Below are 19,082 nucleotides of genomic sequence, written 5' to 3' on the forward strand. Positions count from 1 at the left end.
GTGGGGTGAGGTGGGGAAGTGTATGGCCAGGGAATACCCCTCCAGCCCTCTGACCAAGAGAGGTAGCATGGCGGGGTCGAGAGAGTCTGCACTCTGGAGTCAGAAGGCTCTGGTTTTGAATTTGTTCTGCCACTAACCAGATGTGTGACTCTGGGCAATTTACCTCCCTAAGCACTGTTTCCCCACCTCTTAAATGAAGATAATTATAGCCATCTTGCAGAGTTGTTAGGAGGAGTAGGTATGCAAAGTACACAGATCTAGCACATAGTAGAGTCTTGTTAAAGAAAAGCTATTAAAACTCCCAGAGCTAGGATGTGGCTCTGTTCATGTCCCTGGCCTGAGGTTAGTGTCCTCATTAGGTGTGGAGACCTAGGTCTCTGCTGCAGTCCTCTTTCTAAACAGGAGACAACTGCAAAGGGTATAGATTATCAGTTTCTGTCCTAGGCCCTTTGGAGGCAGCAGAGTGGCCTGCAGGGCAAGCAGTTTCCAGTCTCTTCCAGGCGGCCAATGTTCAAGGACAGGCTGGGGCTCTGAAGTGAGAGGCGGCATCCCCACCCAGGACAAATTTATCCATGTGATAACTTCCACGCCTAGCACAGTGCATGGCATACAGTAGTCACTCATTTGAGTGAATTAATTTCCTTAGAACTGCGGCATCTCCTCCTTTTGCTCAGAATGCTCTGTTATGAGTTGAATTTTATTCCCCTCAAATTCGTATGTTGAAGTCCTAATTCTCATTACCTCAGAATGTGACCTTATTTGGAGATACAGTCTTTACAGAGGTTAATCAAGTTAAAATAGGACATTGGTGTGGGCCCTACTCCAATATGACGGAGATACTTACTAAAAAGAAAAATTGTGCATTTTCGATGCACACAGGGAGAACACCATGTGGACACGAAGGCAGAGATTGGGGTGATGCTTTTAAATGCCAAAGAACACCAAAGATTGCCACAACCACCAGAGGCTGGGAGAGAGGCATGGATCAGATTCTCCTCACAGCCCTCAGAAGGAACCAACCCTGCTGACAACTTGATCTTGGACTTCTAGCCTTCAGAAGTGTGAGACAATAAATTTCTGTTGTTTAAGCCACCCAGTTGGTGGTGCTTTGTAACTACAGTCCTAGCAGACGAATACACTCACTCTGAGTGCAGACTTCTGTCACGTGAGCTCCAAAGCCCCTTGATCCTTCCTCAATTTCTCTTCCCAAGAACATATGCAGTCTCTTTTCCCTTTCTGCTGGATGCTGCCCACTCACAATTTCTCAGAAAATGTTTTCTCTGGGCCTTTGTTTCTAGTGGGTGTTTTGTAATGTCCTCCTCTTTGAGGTCCCAGCAGGTCCTGATGCATATGCTGGGAAGAACAGAAATGTGGTAGGCCAGGCGTCTCATGGCTTTCCAATCCTCTGCACATCCCGTTCGTTCCTGGAGTTGAACAGGTGACACGTGCACAGACGCCCGGGATGACAGCTGGAACAGGAGCAGCCTGGGATGCCTCCCACGGGGGACAGCATCATTATCACACCATGGGCTGGCTGAGAAAGAGCAGACGGTGAGTCCTGAGGCGGTCCTAACCTGAAGTTTATGCAAACTGGGAAATTCGATAGGCTGTAAGCCGTGTCCTACATGAAGCTGCCATAAGAGGTGGGTCTCCAGGGGTGGGCTTGGTTGCCATGGAGACACTGGGGTAAGGACGGGTTAAGGAAGAACACAGCTGTTTATTGAACTAAGCTTGAGCCCATGCCTTTTCCTAAAGAAGACCTTCTTCGAGATTATCTCATTGACTTCCCTGCCCTTCTGGCAGGACGGCACCCATTCCAGTCTTCACTTGTTTCTAGCATTGGAAATTTTGCTGCCTGCAGCAGCCAGGCCATCACAGAATGCTTCTCTCTCACCCCTCAAGAAGGATCTTTGTAGTAAATGGCTTCTGTTTGCACGTGGACTTGCACTGAGGGGGTACACATTTTGAAGATAAGGGCCAGGACAAGGGGGAGGTACATATAAAAGGGCATCGATTCTGATTATTCAGAAAAAGATCTATGCCAATGTCAAGCATTTAGCCAAGAAAGCCGAGGTAAAGAAAATGAGCTGAATCTTCTTAAAAGTTACTTTAACAAATTATACATTATTGGTAACAAATACTATGGAAATGAGGTTGTGCCCTTCTCAGTGCATCCTATAGAGAGACCCATGAGGTTGACTCTTCCCATTCCTGGTGATGTTAACTTTGGTCACTTGGTTAAGGTAGTGTCTACTAGGTTTCTTCACTGTAAAGTTACTGTTTTTCTGGTTGTAATTAATAAGTATCTCATGGGAAGATAGCTTGAGATTATGTAAATACCCTATTTCTCATCATATTTTGTTTTTTTTTTGTGTGAGGAAGATCAGCCCTGAGCTAACATCCATGCTAATCCTCCTCTTTTTGCTGAGGAAGACCGGCCCTGAGCTAACATCTATCGCCAATCCTCCTCCTTTTTTTCCCCCAAAGCCCCAGTAGATAGTTGTATGTCATAGTTGCACATCCCTCTAGTTGCTGTATGTGGGACGTGGCCTCAGCATAGCTGGACAAGCAGTGCGTCGGTGCGCGCCCGGGATCCGAACCTGGTCCGCCAGTAGTGGAGTGCGTGCACTTAACTGCTAAGCCATGGGGCCGGCCCCTCTCATCATGTTTTCATTCACTAATTTTAGCATTCCTTGACCATTCTTGCCTGAAACAATTATTACTATGAATTTTGCCAAATGGTGATTTTCTATTTCTCTAAGTCCTTCTACAATTATGAGTTGGAATTCTAGTATAAAGAAGAGCTTCCTTTCTCTCCATGAATTGTTTGTTTATTTATGTCAATAAGAACCATAGATTCTGATTTTATTCTACTGCTTATAGTCCATTAGTATCATTATTTACTTTCTTGCTCAAATTGCCCCAGATTTGGCTATCAGGCCAAATCAAGTTGGCTTCTGTGCCCTTTAGACATGCACTCTACAGTTTTTTTAGTACTCCTTGCCAAAAATATATAACTTGAATTTAATCATGAGGAAACATCAGACAAATCCAGACTGAGGGATATTCTACAAAATAATTAGCTGGTACTCTTCATCAGTATCAAAGCCATGAGAGACAAAGGAAGATTGAGGATTAAGAGCACTAGGAGACATGACAATGGAATGTCACATGTGATCCTGGATTGGATGCTGGACCAGAAAAAGGACATCAGCGGGACAATTGGCAAAATGTGAACAAGGCCCGTATATAAGATGGCATTATTGTATCAATGTTAATTTCCTGATTTTGATAATTGTACTGTGGTTATGTAAGATGTTAATTTTGGAGAATCTGGGCTAAGGGTATATGAAAGTTCTTTGTACTATTTTTGAACCTTTTTATATGTCTAAAATTATTTCAAAAATGAAAAGTTAAAAAAAATAGAAAATTACTTTTACAGGGAGAGAAGGATAGGCTGGGGGTAGGAGATGCAAAATGAGAGAAAGTATTCCTGACAATAGTGAATAAAACATTCCAGGCCTGGATCCTCCCTCCCACATGTCCCGTCCAGAATGATGTCCCCTGAGTGGCTTGAGACACAGCAAGGATTTGTCTCTCCCCAAAGATGCACTTTCATGTCTCCACAGCCTCAACTTGAAAAACACCAAAAGGAGACCCCACAGCTTGGGGCCTCTGACTCCTGCTGCTGTGTTCACTGGGAAAATCAATTACAGCCTAATTACCTCAGGGGGCTAATTAGCATCGTGTAGCTTGGGTGTCCTCTGTGAACAGAGCAGCCTGTCAGTCCCTGCTCAGTGAGCAGGGGCGTCTGAGACAGAGGTTTCCCAGGGAGAAGGCTGCCTTCGGGCTGGGAAGGGGCCAGCAGCCAGGGTTGGTGAGGGGCTGATGGAAGTGAGTCCCTGCCTGATTTAAGCCCTCCTGTACCACAGGCACAGAGACATGGAGACTGACAACTGCTGCAGCAAGAAGAATTACAGAACAGAGCAAGTTCTCAGGTCAGCAGTTGCTGGAAATCACTAGAATCAGGGAGAAAGCATGGAGCCCTGGGTGGCTTAGGGAGCTAGCTGTCTGAGGGCAGAGACAGGGCACCACTAGCAGCCCCTGCAAGCACATTCTGAGCAAGATAGAGACACAGGAGAAAGTCAGCAGGCACCATCGCTGGCCACGTCCAAGAGCCAAATGGCATCGAAGAAGCCCAATCTTTGAGGCGCAGGGTCTACACTCTCATGCCACTCAGAGGAATGAGGACCTGGATGTAGACGCTCTCCCACAGCACTGCGCTTTCCCTGAGATACGCTGCCACGAGGGCGGACGCCTCTCCCTGGTCTGTGTCAGCTAGGAAGGCTGGATATAAATGAAGAGCAAGCACCACTTCTTGTTTTACCTTAATTGGGCAAATCGTAGAGACTTTAAAAATGGTTTTGTAATTAAAGAAATCTGAGCTCAAACACTGGGTCTGCCATTTATCAGCTGTGTGAACTTGGGCAACTCACTCCATTCCTCTGAGCCCCATTTTCTTCATCTGTAAAATGGCGATGAGAATATTTACTTCCCGTGGTGGTTGTGAGGATTAAATGAGACAGTACCAAGCACACTAAATACATATTTGCTCCTTCTTCAAATCTGTAGGTTAACAACACTCATTCGCTCTTGAAGGTTTTCTTTTTACTGATCTGAAGCTTCGAAATGATCATAGAAATTTCCAGAATTTCCAGAAATTTCTGAAATGCTCCAGAAATTTCCCAATACTCTGTGACACAGGTGAGAGCCAGAGTTGCTTTCTTTGGCCAGCAGGGAACACGAGGCAGGGAAAGGGACAGTGTATGTGCTCAGGAAAGAGGCAGAAAAGCAGCAGCCCTTCCCTGCTTCCTTAAATGTGCGGACCACAGGGGTACCTGCCCGGCCCTTTATTCCTAGTCACCATAAGGAATGTGCAATTAGTTTCAAAGCACAAGTGACAGCCGGTGAATAGGGAGCAGTGAAGAGTGATGAGCACATAATGCAACCAAAGTTAAATACAACTATTCCTCTCCCAGGCCATTCAAAGCCTAAGCAGCTGCATGTTCATTCACATCATCTATTCATCTTCCTCTGCAATTTGCTATTCAGGAAACATCATTTTTTTTTCAGGATAATTAATTACCTATTTCTTTCCATTAAAATGCACAAACAAATTGGGACGGAGAGTAAACCCTGAGAAATGGCACGGTGCTAATGTAGCACCTGCCTTTACTTTCTTCCGTTTTCAACTTTGCGACTCTGAGCTAATTGCAGCTCCTGAAATCACATTTCTGCTGAGAAAAGCTAAACCTGCTTTCTGAAATGTTCACCCACTATGCAGCCAATTTCTTGTCCCCACCTGGCTCAGCCAGACTGGCAGGGAGGCTGGGCTGGCTCCGCCTCCCTTGTTGTGTGCATGTGCACACAGACATGCACGCACATTCGTGCATAGGCGTGGGGACATGCTTCTATACACTTGTCACTTACACCTGGACATGGGCCATCGAGACACCCACAGAAGGCTTTATACACCTACACCTTAAATTGCACTCTACGCCAAGAATCCTTCCACAAAGGCTCAACTTGCACTCCCACTGCCCTGGGGTCGGCTCCTGGCCATCCTGTCCCGCTCTGGGTACTTGGGGGACTCACCTCCGTGATTTGGGGGTTGGAGCACTTAACATTGTGGCTGGACCAGTCAAGCCAGGGGCTGGAGGGGCTGGTACAGTGCTGGTGGAGTGTGCACCTGCGCTCGCCGCTGCACCAGCCACACTCAAACTTCCGGTCGGCCTTGAGGCAGAGGCCGCAGCTCTCCCGCTGGGCTGCACACTTGTAGAGATGGACTGCAAAGAGAGGGGCAGTCACAGATGGGATTGGAGAAGACTTCTCACAGTTTATCCTCTTCTTGCAGGTGTGACAGAAGCAATCCCCAACCATAGATAGCACCAATGATCATCATTATCATTGCAAGAATAATTGATGGGTAAGTAGTAATAAATTGAGCCTCTTAGCAGTCATTTATAGGCACTACAGAAAATATTATTTAAGAGTTTTGGCTCTAGATTGAATCAGATCAGGGCTTTAATTTTGGCTTCACTTCCTGGCAATGTGACAGAGAATTTAACCTCCTTGAACCTTGTTTACCTAATCTATAACATGAGAATAATCATTGTTTTTCATGTCATATGCCTGTAACATATCTGATGTTCTACACATGCTTATCTTTTCTTTGAATTTAAACTACAGTCTTCTGCTGCTGCCTCTCTCTCATATGGCCCTTATTGCAAGAAAGAAGGACTAATTTCCCCATTACAGCTAAAAATGAAGCTGAAAGAGAGATGGAACAACTCTTGGAGCTAACAAGGTTAGTTCCCCAAGCTGGGGTCTGAAACTCCAACTCGCTGGGCTGCAAAGACTGTAGGTCTTGAGATGAGAGAGGCATTTCGCCTGACATACGAGGAACTGGCAGGGTCTGGGAGAGGGATTGGCTTGGGCTTCAAGAAAGGCCAGGTGGCTGGCAAAGGAGGAGGCAGAGCTGATAAGAAAACAGAGTTGACACAGTCCTCTTCGCGGTCCCTGTGGATGGAGAGAATGTCCCCAGAGACGACTTACTGGCTACTTAACAGGTCACTTTTGGAGTCTGCACACTCTCTGCCTCTGCTTCGTCTCTTACTGACTTAGAAGCCCTAGACAGGCCAGTCAGCAGAACTGTGTATTGTGAGCCTGAGGCATAGTCATTGCCTGCTGGTGTTTTGAACTCAGAGTCCCAAGTAGAATTTTTCAGAAGCAGAATACTCAGAAAGTCATTTCTTAACTCTTCTGGTCAAGCAGACATGAGCTTTCAGGACTGGGCGGCATGCCTCTGCGGGTGGTCAGGTACATCCCCAGGGGAGGGGTATTTTTTATTCCTCCATAGGTCCTCATCTGTTCCTCTGCTCTGTCAAGCACCCCTTGTCCCAGCTGCAGGGACTATATTTAAACATCCTCATTTCTATGGCTAGTTAAGGTCCAGGGCAGGACACGGGAATCTTAAAATGAACAACTACACATTGAGCATGTATTAATATGCACAACTGGTCCACATCTAATATCTCATTTGAGCCTCATGATGACCCTGAGAGGAGGGCATCCTTTCCCCCATTTCACAGATAAGCAAATGGGGATGTAGAGAGGAGCAGGAATTAGTCTGAGTTCACATAGCTATAAGTGAAAGAGCCAGAATTTGAACTCCCATTTGTTGGATTCTAGAACCTGAGTCCTTGAACACTATGGCCCTCTCTACTCAACACAGTGCATAGCTCCAGGAACACTTGGACTCTGAGAGGGAGAAGAAGGTGAAGACGCCGCTGCCCGTGCACTCAAGGAGCTGCTTAAAAGTTGTTGAGTGACACAGGGAGGGTTCTAATGCGACAGCTTGGATGTGGCCGTTTTTCTCTAAGCTCCAGGTGCAAAGGCAACCTCTGGGAACTAAGCCCAGATCCTCGGCAGGGGAAATTTCTCTCTCTTAGCACTGAGAAAATCTGGCCTGGGTATGAGGAGAAATAGAAAAAAAATCTCCCTGGCTGAGTTTCTTTCTCCCAGCCTAAGTAGCATCGATTTTCATGGCAGCATGTGGGACAGGGAGCTGCAGCCCCATAGATGCTGAAGCACTTACAGGCCCTACCGTGGCCTCGGTCTCCCTCTCTGTACCCAGGGGGTGACCCTCAGGCTGAGGGAGAGGCTTGTGGCCACCCTAGCTACTTGAAATGTGGTGAGACATGGCTCATGGTGGGGGTATGGGGTTCTGGGGGGGAGGAGGCTTCACATCCCATGGTGGCATGAGCCACTGGGAGGACAGTGGTGTGGCTAAGCACGTGAGCTCTGAAATTAGACTGTCTTGGTTCAAATCCCAGCTCTTATCTGACTCGGTCCATTTCTTTCTTCTTCTTTTTTTTTTTTTTAGCTTTATTGAGGTAAAATTGTAAGATATTTAAAGTGCACATCATGATGATTTGACATATGTATACACAGTGAAAGAATTCCTCCCATCTGGTTAATAGATCCATCCATATATATATATATTTCTTTATATAAATATATGTATATATATATATTGGTGAGAACATTTAAGTTCTACTCTCTCAGCAAATTTCAATTACATAATCCAGTGTTATCAACTATAGTCACCACATTTTACATTAGATCCTCAGGGCTTATTCATCTTATAGCTGAAAGTTTATACCCTTTTACCAACCTCTCCCTATTTCCCCCACGCCCACCCCCTGGCAACCTCTTTTCTACTCTCTGTTTCTATGAGTTTGACCTTTTTTTTTCTTTCAGATTTCACATTTTAGTGATACCATGCACTATTTGTCTTAAAAACACGGTATGCTTTGTGAATTTGCATGTCATCCTTGCACAGGGCCCATGCTAACCTCTGCATCGTCCCAGTTTTAGCATACGTGCTGCCAAGGCGAGCACTCTCGGTCCATTTCTTAACCTCTTTGGGCCCGAGTTTCCTTATCTATAAAATGAGAATAATACTAGTACACACCTCTCAGGGCTGTTGTGATGATTAAGGAAACTAATCTCCAATAAATCACTCAGGGAGTGCTACCCCCAGTGAGCGCTCATCACATTGGAGAAACTTTCGTCACTCTTGAGAGCAGGGTGGAATGTTGGTATTTGCTGTACTGAGGGTAGCGCCTACCTGGCACATAGAGGAGCTCCACAGGAGTTTGTAGGATGACGAATAAAGGTGGCCCTCATGGAGCGCCCCTCCAGCATCAGCCCAGCTCGTTCCTGAGCTTCCTTGCAACCTTGTGCGCTTGTGTCAGCATGCTGGTCCCACCCACCCACCTCAGGACCAGGGGAGCAGCCTGCAAAACCTTCTTTGTGCAGTCACGGGGCCAAGGACTGGGGAACCAGAACGTGAGTGGAAACAATGTCTCCATTTCCAGGGAAACTGGCAGGACATTCCTGACTGCTGCTCTCCTAGGTCAGGTTCCACAGACACTTCAAAGTCTCTGGGAGCCAAAGAAAAATGCAATGGGCCAGCAGCTGCCCGGCGGATGCTCTGGTTGTAATAAAACAGGGTTCCCAACAGGACTCCTTTGATGGTTCCAAATGTTGCTTTAGGATCCTCTGAAGAGTTCCGCTGACAGAGGGAGTGTGTTATTCATGGCACAGCGGCCGGCTGCTGGCTCTGATCCCTTCAGCCCCAGTCCTTCCCGGGGTCGAGAAAAGATCAAAACTCTTCCAGGAAGTAGCCGCTTACCTTTCAGGTCCTGAGGGTTGTCGATGATGAAATTACCATTCCACACCACAGCAAAGTCCACGGCCAGGCTGCTGATGTCCATCCCGTCGTACTGGTACTGCGGGGAGAAGGGCAGAGGCACATGGCTCGTGAGGCTCTATCACAGGGGGTCAGGGATGCTGCTGGCATCTCAGGGGACCAGGACCACAGCAGGAAAGAAACCACGGACCCTGGTTCCCTCTGGACCAAGAAAGGAGCAGGCAGAATCAGAGGAATCCCATGTGCTATTCAAATTTTCCCTGAGGCACCCTCCCCCTGACTCCCAGTCACTAATGCCAACAGGATCCAGCCCAAACCCCTTAGCTTGGCATTCAGTGCCTTTCATTACCCAATCCAAACTTACATTCCCAACCTTCCCTTCCACTGCCCTCCTACAGAAATCTTTGAATCCACCTGCCTCAAAACACCTGCCCAAGGCCGTCTCTGTGCCTCCGCTCAATTCACATCTCATAAGGAATGCCTCCCTCTCCCTACAGCCCCCATCCTTCAATTCATCTGTATTCTTTTAGTCCAGCTCAGACTCACCTTCCCCAGGTATCTTCTCTGACAGCAGGGCCAGCCCTCCCTCAACCTCTCTGTCCCCTGGTGTTGCCAATTTCTGTCTTGAACCCTGCACTTCCCGGGAGCTGCTTTGCATCTTCTCATGTGCAAGTCTAGTCTCTCTAGAGTGTCCACGCACTGCTCTGTAAACCCCACAGAGCCTTGAGCAGAGCATGTGCGTAACAAACAGCGGTGGAGCTGTTGGTTGGCCTGGCCATGAGGTGATCCTTTTTTTCTTTTTTATCTTTTTTTCCTTGAGGAAGATGGTCCCTGAGCCAACATCTGTGCCAATCTTCCTCTACTTTGCATGTGGGATGCCGCCATAGCATGGCTTGATGAGCAGTGTGTAGGTCTGCGCCTGGGATCCGAACCCACAAACCCCAGGCTGCTGAAGTGGAGTGCACCAACTTAACCACTACACCACGTGGCTGGCCCCAGGGAGTGGTCCTTTCTTTCTGCATGTGAGCTTTCCTTTGGTCAACAGTCCACTAGGGAAAGTGCCCACAGCTTTCTGGGCACAGATCTGATCAGCACTACCATGAAAGGCCTCAAGCTGTGGCCAGGAATTGACCCTCTCTCCCATGCTGATCCCACGGAGGACTTTTAAGCCCTTCACACTCTTCAGAAACAGCCCCTCTCATGGCCCAGCCCCTGCGCCTCTGTGAAGGAGACCTCTGGGAATCCCCTCCGTGGGGACTGCCCCAGCCCTGCCCACTTAGCTCTCAGGGCATGTCACTGTCAGCCTTCTTGCCCCCAGCCCTTCCTGCTGCCTTCCTCTCTTTGTTGTGTTCCATTTCTTTCTCATCCCACCTTCCCCTAGCGCTTGGCGGCCTTCCACCAATTACAAATTCTATCAAGCGCCTGTGACCTGGGAATCTGACAGCTCCCTGATAAGAGGCCCAGATTCTCTTTATCTCTCCCTGGCGAATTAGCTTCCCTCAACACCTTTGTCACGTCACCCCCACCCCCCATCTCCAGCTGACCCCCCACAGTCAGAGACAGGGAGTTGGCAGATGAAAAGATCTTCTCTGGGCTAGTATTATAATTAAACACCTCGTGCTTCTGTCTGGCATTCTGGATGGGTTTAACCCTCACTGCTCTTGAAAATCCCTGCTTCCTCCTCCTCCTCCCTTCCCACCTCCCCTCATCCCATTCCACTTCCTGCTGGTCTCTCTCACAGCCATCCTCCAACATAGCACCCTCCGTTTATCCACTCGCTGGGACAGGGGTTGCGGTGGAGTCACTCACTTTGGCTGAAGTTTCACTGAAGGCCAAGAGCTGCTCTTTAAACTCAGAAAGGGCACAAAACTCTCCACTTCTGCCATTAGGGTCCTCACACATTCCACCTCCTCGGATACCATTAACCTGCTCTGCTCTGGTTGAGGGGTCCGGGGTGCTTGCATGTTCCTTGGGGATGTGGGGTCAGCCCTCGGACCCAGAAGGTTCTGGAAGCTGGGGCAGGCCAGGTGGAGGCCTTGGCATGGGCGTGAGAGAAAGCCTTGCTCCAGGCAGGGCTGGAGCCCGAGTCCTCTTACCGAGCTGTTCTGGCACTGGACACTGGAGCTGTTGAAGCGCAGGGCGGGGACCCGGTGGACGGTCCCCTGGATGTTGAAGACGCACTCATAGCCTCGCTGGCCGGACTGAGGCTGCGGCAGGTTTCGAGCCTTAAGGGTGATTGGCTTTACCTCCCCGACTGGTATCAGGATCTCCTCCGTGGGCACCAGCTGGGGACAGTCCTGAGGGAGCAAGCAGAGAGGTTCCCTCTGTCCTTGGCTCACACCGTCCTGCTCAGTGGATCCAGGGCAGAGGACAGGGCCCCGATGCCAGGCCTGACCCTCCTGTATCCAGGCATTTTGCACCCACGGAAGGACGCACCTCATTTAAGGGGCACGTGGAGTCAGCAGGGAAAACGAAATCTATCTCTGAGCTCCCGGGGCTTTGATATTCTCATCCCCATCCCACAACTTGTCCTGTATCTGGCGTGCATGTTACCATTTAGGAATTAATTTTCAAGCACTAGTGTGGCAGGCTGTGGATTTTATCTCCTGAGACACAGGATAAAAGAGGCACCACACGTCCCTGTGCCCAACCGGGAACCCCCACCTCTCGGTTTCATCTGTCGCCCGGCCCCAGCTCCTCTTCCCTGGCTTGGTCCCCACCCGAGGCGTTCTGTTATCAGAGGCCTCAGCTTCTCGGCTCCGACTGAGCCCGCCTTTCCAGGAGGTGGATCAAGCCCTCCCAGCAACGCTCTAAACACTTGCTCTGGCTTTTTATCTCATTTCATTACCAGGCCCTGCGTGAATGCCATGTTGCTTTGGAAAACAAAACTGAAAAAATAATGTCTTGGTGGGGCGGGGCTATGGGAAGGACCATGAGAGAGAGAGGAAGCGAGAGAGCGAGATTGATTTTCCTCAATTCTTTTCCTAGATGCTGCTTCTCCCCTGGAGGTCAAATTACCACCTCCCCACAGCTCCAATTCCCTGCCCTCTTTCTCCCTCTCCAGGGAAGACAGAGCCCAGTAGCCTCTGGCAGTGAGGACGAGGCAGTCACCTCCACATGCAATCATTTCCTGTCTCCAGGGATCAAGTAAGGAAATTCTTGAGGGAGACGCCTCTCTCTGCATCCCCTACTCCTCTGCGGTGGTTCTGAGGGAGCATCTGGGAATGCGTGGCGTTGACGTTGCTACTCTGCAGAGGGCGCTGCTGGCGTTTAGTGCAGGGGGCCAGGACTGCGGAACTTCCTGCAACGTATGGGCCAGGCTTGGACAATCAGTTGTCCCTCTCCTCATGCTGGAGGCGGTCCCATGCTGGTAAGAAGCCTTAAGTGACACAGTCAATACTGAGCAATGGACAGCCTTGGATGGGGAACTGGGACAGTGATTGTCTTACTCAGAGTGTGGGCCTAGGCAGTTGCTTCTTTTCTCTGGGCCTTGTGCAAGTCCTTCACTATCTGGTCCCTGCCCACATCTTACCCTGAGGCTCTTGCACATCATCGTATTCAGATTAGTTCTGAGGGGCCACCTCCTGTGGACCTCTGGTCCTTTGAAGATGCTTTCCTCTCTGCCAGAAACACTCACTGCTACCCGCCCCTCCACCCCATCTTCCTCCTTGCCCCTGCCTCAGTGCCTCTTCAGCCGATCGCCTCTTAATTACCCTTCAAACTCAGCTCAGCATCTCCTTCTTTGGAAAGCTGTCTCTGACCCTTTCCCCGCACTGGCCTTCAAAAGGGGTTATGGATATTCTCCCATGATCGCATTTGGCCTTGAGAACTGTGATTTCTTGTTGACTTGTCTTCCTCACTGGTCTGTGAGCTTTGAGGATTAGGCTGCATCTTATTCCCCTCTGTATCCCCAGTCTTTATCCCAGTTCCTGACATGTAGGGGACACTTAGTCATTGCTTGTGGGAAGGTAAATGGAAAATAGGAAAACAAAGCAACAGATGAAAAGATCTCAAACTTTCCTGCTAGCTCTAACTTTCTAGATTCTTTAGAGATGAGGATAAAGCTCTGCCTTCTGGACATTAAGGGACTTGAAGACGAGTTTGATTCCCAAAGCTGGGGGTGGAAATGGTCATTGTTTCTGGAGTCACCTGATCACTAAATTGGCGTGTCCGTATCTATTAAAGGAAACCTGAGGATTTATGAAGAGCTGGGTCCAGGAGAAATTTCCCACAGAAACCTGTCTAGGAGGGCCTGGATGAATCTCTGGGGTCACTGGTGCTGTCCCTGACCTGTAGGCCAACTGCATGTGAAGACACCAAGCAGGCAAGGTTTCCACAAGAGACGGGATCATGAGGCAACCCCCGAACAGATGGGTTCCTGTTTAGAAGCCACTCACTCAAGCTGCCAACCCATAACCTGCTCTTTACTGCACTTTTACTTTCATTCCCTGTGGGCACTCTTGACAGTCTTTCATATATTTATAGCCAAGAAAAAAAATGAACACCACTTTAGGAAAACCCAGGCATGTCACGGGAAGAGAGATGCTACTTTCTGCTGGTGGCTAAAAAATCCCCATTGAGTCTAATAAATTAGAATCTTAATTTAGACTAGAAATAAGGCTAGGGTATAATGAGCTGCGTGTGTGTGTACCTGTAAGAGAGAGAGAATAGATTTTTCAGACTCAGAGCTAGTTGATATATTGTAAATGATGACCAGTTGCTTTTCAAGTCTAATGAGCTCAGAGAACAAATTCAAATTTCAGTAGCAGCGTCTTAAAGATGTGCTTTTGCAAGTATGATATCTTGGGTTAGTAAACAAGACTGTAGAATCCTTTTAACTTTGACAAAAAATATATATATATATGTATGTGTATGCACAAAAATACACAAACACACACACAGATGCACATACACACACACACCACACCCTCATCTTTTTGGCTAGGCTAAGTCTGTCAGTCTGGAGGTTGGAGAATCATAAGTAGACTTTATAAATACTCTTATGAGTTGGTTTGTTTTAAAGATTTCTAAAGTGTTAGAAAAATTTCCCGTGATCTGCTCTTTCAGACTTAATTTAAGGGCAATGATTAGGGGCTTCCCAAATGCCTACATAGGCTCCAAGATTGCCCCAGTAGAAAAGGATGTCTTATGCTTTGCTTGTTTTTCTGGCTATTTCTCTCAGGCCAAATAGGGCAGAACTCTTCCTTGTATTCTCCAGGGCAAAGGAAAGAAGTGGTCAGTGCCCAGGTACACCGTCTCCTTCTTGGGAAATGGGAAGATACAGACCCTTTGAGTTGTGAGATGGTTCTGGTGAACACGTTAACGAGGGAGCAGCAAGTCTTGGGTGGAAATGGCAGTGGTGAGGGCTGAGGGCAGGTGTAGGAAAGCCAGCAGACCAGAAAACTGCCAAGTTGTTGGAACTTCAATGCCTCTGGGGCTTGAGGAAGGTGATGGGTTTCATCAGATACAGTGAGGCCACTTCCAACCTGTTTGCTTCTGTGAGTACACACACACACACACAGAGGCATACACACGTGCGTACACACACACACAGAGTTCCTGTCCTAAGATCAAGAGAGCAAATAATCATGCCATGGTTTTTCCGCAGAACGTGAAGACTGTTGTGAACATCGTTAAAATACCCATTGCTCCTGCTGATCCTCCGGTCTTCTGACCAGCTCTTAGGTCATCTTACTCCTCCCTCTGTCTCTAGGCCAACTGGCAGCAGGATCCCCTCCTGAGCAGCAATGTGAGTTTCAATCAAGATGAACAGATGTCCTATTTGGGAATATCCCAGGGGAGTGGGGAGGCTGGGGAGGAGGAGACACAGCTGCCGGGAGGGCAGGCCCCCGGCACAGGAGCCCTGAGAGTCTTCAGCCGCATCACCCACTCTGTTTAGCTGTGCTTCAGCAGCTTTCAGCACTGGGGACGCTTCAGCCCTCTGATACGACTTCTGCCATGTGGAAATGGCATTATCTTCACCCACTGGACTTCAAAGTGAGACAGCAGCCAGCATCCTGGGAAGCTAATCCGATTTATTTGGTTCTATCTTACCCCTGGGACAGGGCGTAAAGAAGATATTTATGTATCTACATCTCACTAGGCCTGGTTTAGCCATGGCGGGAGATGAGCTTTTAAAGCTGAAAGCCACACATACTCCTGTGCACACTCGCTTGCTAACACCATGTCACAGCTTGATCCGGCCCAGGGAGGTAGGGATCGTGGGGACCCTATTAGAAATCTGCTGTGCTCTGAGTAGAGGCAAGGTCCGGCTCACTGCCTTAATAGAGCTCAAGAGATAGCTCAATTGAAATTCAGTTTCCTCATCTATAAAATGGGGCCAATAATACCTGACGACCCTAGATGGCATGAAAGAGGGATATGAAAGTATATTCTAAGGGGTAATAAACTGGATTAACAATGTTAATATTATTATTGCATATTTGTCGTGTGTGTGTGTGTATGTGCATGCAGGATCAGAGGACTTCAACTCATTCAGAGCCAGCTTGGGGACATTGAATCATGACTTCTGCATTTATTTGCTGATTATAGGAAAATTGTTTAACTTACCTAAACCTCAGTTTATTCATCTATAATAGAATCCACTTCATAGAGTAGTTAAGGGTAAATGAGATTATATATATATATATATATATATATATATAATGTTACATATATAATAAGTCCTCAATAATCTTCACTATTAATATTTTTATTTTTGAATTGCATTCATTCTTTGTTGTCAGGCTTAAGCATGGAAAATTGGTCCATCAGCCTTCTGGAAAGAAGTAGGCAGGTTTACCTCATGTGCTGGCAGTCTTTGTATCTGGAAGTGGCACTACCGACCCATGTTCCACAGGCAGTTTCTCCATCTGTGGAGATGGATTTGTGCTGGTCCCTCCCACACCCTGAACCCTCACGACCAAGAGCAAAGGGCCAGAAGATTGAGGTCAGGCCGGCAAGCGTGCCTCTGGCCATGAGACAAACAAGCTAACCGGCCCTGATTTTCCGTAGAAAGCACACTGTACTCAGCTTTTTTGGATGCCTGAGTTCTCTGTAGCCTTGGGCAAAAAACCTAAATTTTTAGCATCTTTGTTACTACATATGTCAAATAGGAATTATGTGAAACTGCAGGTGTGTTGCGAGACTCAATTGAGATGCCATATGTCAGTGGTTCTCAATCTTTAGCCTAATCTGGGCTGGGGCCCAAGAATTTGCATTTCTAACAAGTTCCCAGGTGATGCTGATGCTGCTGGTCCCCCCACCCCCCACACTTGGAGAACTCCTGTCACATGTGAGAGAATTGCAAATGGGTGATATGTTAATGTTGCTATATATAAATCAAAGGAGCTAATCAGTTACATGTTTCTAGGAAAAAGATAGACATAAAATTTTGATTCAAAGTTAGGGGGCCCTTAACTGGAAGTGTAAGATAGATATTCCAGGAAGCCCAAAGAGGCGCCTAAGGGATTTCCAGTCCCCAAAAGAACCTGATGGCATCAGGTAGGACTCCTAAGAGACTAAGGGGACCCTCACTCAAGCTAGACATGTGCACCTTTGCTGTTCCCCACATTTGCAGGAATGGGGCTCACCGAAATGGGGCTTTGTACAGAAGGGAGCAGGGCCTGGGAGCAATTTGCTGAGAAGGGATGCGTGGGTGGCTGTGGCTGAGAGCTAAAGTAATATTCCTAGAAGCTGGGGAAGCGGCCCTAGCAACCTCGCTGGGAACCTGCACCCTATTTCCTTTCCTGAGAAAAGTCAGGAGCTGGATGGAATCTGGGCTTCCCTCACTGCCCTCCAGAGGGAGAGCCAACCCTTGGAGCTGTGCCAGGGGCCGGCGCACATTAGCAGAAAGAGAGCGGCAGTGGGCCCATTCCCGCTCTGGGGAGATGGGGAGGTGAGGGAGATGAGGCACCTCTCTCAGCCCAGGAACAGACATGAAGGGGAGGCACTGAAACTTAAAGGAGATGGGAAGCCTCTGGGTTTACCCCTGGGCTCTTTCCGTGTTAATTTAATCCTGAGTCGCGGGGCTGCAATAGCCCTTCTCAGGCCCAGCTCTCTGGAACGCTTGAATCTCTCACCCTAGGCTGAGAGGGAACTGTGTTCCAGAGACTTCTAATGGGTGTGAGGGAGGCCGGCATGTTTCCACTTAGCTATCTGGGGCTCAGCCCTCCTGGCCTCAACACCCGGCAGAGTTTATTTGTCTTACTCTGTACACACTCCTCCTGCCCGCGCTCCAGCTGCGGATTGGGTGGCTTTCAGGCTTGGCTTCGGGTTTCTCTGCCCGAGGGGGAGCCCTGAGGAGAAAATGAAGCAGCTGCTCTTTCTTGTCTAGATCTGCACCTCACCCTCTGTGTTCTGCGGTCTGCCTCCATTTATTGTAGTAAGGAACTTAGAAGTTTAGAAGCGGCCAATGCGAAGGTCAGTTTCTGAGACCATTTATCATGATCTTGCACTGCCCAGCCTTTGCCTCTGAGCAGCCCGGCACGTGGCTTCTCTTCCTGGCCCACCTTCGCCATCCTTCTGTTGACTCCCAAGCTGGGTTAACCATCCCCCATTCCATACCCTTAGCTCTTGGGCCCCTTCCTCTGAGTGAGAAGATTGGCCTGAAAGCAGTGCCATCCTCTTCTAGAATCCCAGGGCTTGGATTAATTTCCAGTGTCCACTAGGACCAGTGTAGTGTTTTCAGGTCAGCTACATCAAAGCACGCCAACTGGCTGGAGGAAAACCCTTTCCGGAAACGTTCTCAGGGCGCTAGATAACTGGTTCCACCATGCTGAGGCAAGTGCGGATGGGTCTGTCTTAAATACTACCTGTGGGCCCCATCTACATTTCTCTCTTTCAAGACAGGCACATTCCATTTTTCTGGCTGAATACAATATATATAGTTTAAGAAACTAAGAAGAGTTCAAGGCCATGGGTGTGTGTTTGGGAAGCCTTTCAAGGCCTACTTTCGTATTTTATTTTTTTTAATTTTTTTTATTTTTTATCTTTATCGAGGTATGATAGACAAAATAGTAAGATATTTAAGGTGTACATTGTGTTGATTTGATATATGTATATCAAGGCCTACTTCCTTGTGTTTATCCGTGGAAGCAACCAGCACTTCTATCAAGATTAGGAGACACAAGAGACTCTATTTCTTGAAATCTTAGACAAGTAACAAGATCTAAGGAACCCCTCCTATCAAAGGCATTTGGGTAAAGTGGTCATTGGTTCATCCATTCTTTCATGCATGCATTCGACAAACATTCACTGAATATGGCACGGAGGATTTAAAGATAAGACATAGCCCTTGCCTTGAAGGAGACTGTAGTCTACTGCAAGAGGGAGATATGCACAGAAAGGCTATAGTAGTATATGCAAATGCTATACTGTCACTTACTTACATTTGTGGATTTTCTAGAAGGTGGAACAATAGGGGAATGTGTATATATGCATATGTGCGTTTGTATGCATACATAAGGTCTCTATAGTTGTTCAAACCCAACCGATTGGCTACCCTGGGGCATGAAAAACATTAGACACAAGAAAGGGAGACCACAAGCAGGCTTCATTGTCTTAAGGCATGCTCTGAATATGTAAAAGTCGACCTCTATGAAAAATCATTGGATGGAATATTCAATGGAACGATAAGCAATTTGATATCTCACTGCATTGATAACAAAGGTGAGTCAGGCCTTAGGGATGGAGCATTGACTAGATAATAAAATGGGACTTTTAGTAAGGCCTGGTTCTTTCTACCAGCTGAATTTCTCTCTCTTTCTATAAGGCCACCCACTCAGTCATACATCAGAGTCAAAGA

The 19,082-nt window shown here is 47.8% G+C and overlaps 1 protein-coding gene and 1 non-coding gene across 2 annotated transcripts in view; both read right to left on the reverse strand.

Moving 5' to 3' along the window:
* PLXNA2 (plexin A2) overlaps positions 1–19,082 on the reverse strand; it is a 213,163-nt gene that overhangs the window by 50,156 nt on the left and 143,925 nt on the right. The window contains exons 10-12 of the mRNA XM_058539765.1: positions 11,374–11,574; positions 9,260–9,356; positions 5,656–5,846 (exon numbers count right to left, since the gene is read on the reverse strand). Coding sequence (XP_058395748.1) covers positions 5,656–5,846; positions 9,260–9,356; positions 11,374–11,574 — 489 coding nt within the window. The remainder of the gene's footprint in view (positions 1–5,655; positions 5,847–9,259; positions 9,357–11,373; positions 11,575–19,082) is intronic.
* LOC131405063 (U6 spliceosomal RNA) lies at positions 8,360–8,463 on the reverse strand. Its single transcript, XR_009219924.1, has one exon. It is a non-coding gene; the product is annotated as a U6 spliceosomal RNA (small nuclear RNA).

The sequence above is a fragment of the Diceros bicornis genome, chromosome 4 (assembly GCF_020826845.1).
Source record: "Diceros bicornis minor isolate mBicDic1 chromosome 4, mDicBic1.mat.cur, whole genome shotgun sequence".
In the NCBI taxonomy this organism is placed as follows: Eukaryota; Metazoa; Chordata; class Mammalia; order Perissodactyla; family Rhinocerotidae; genus Diceros; species Diceros bicornis.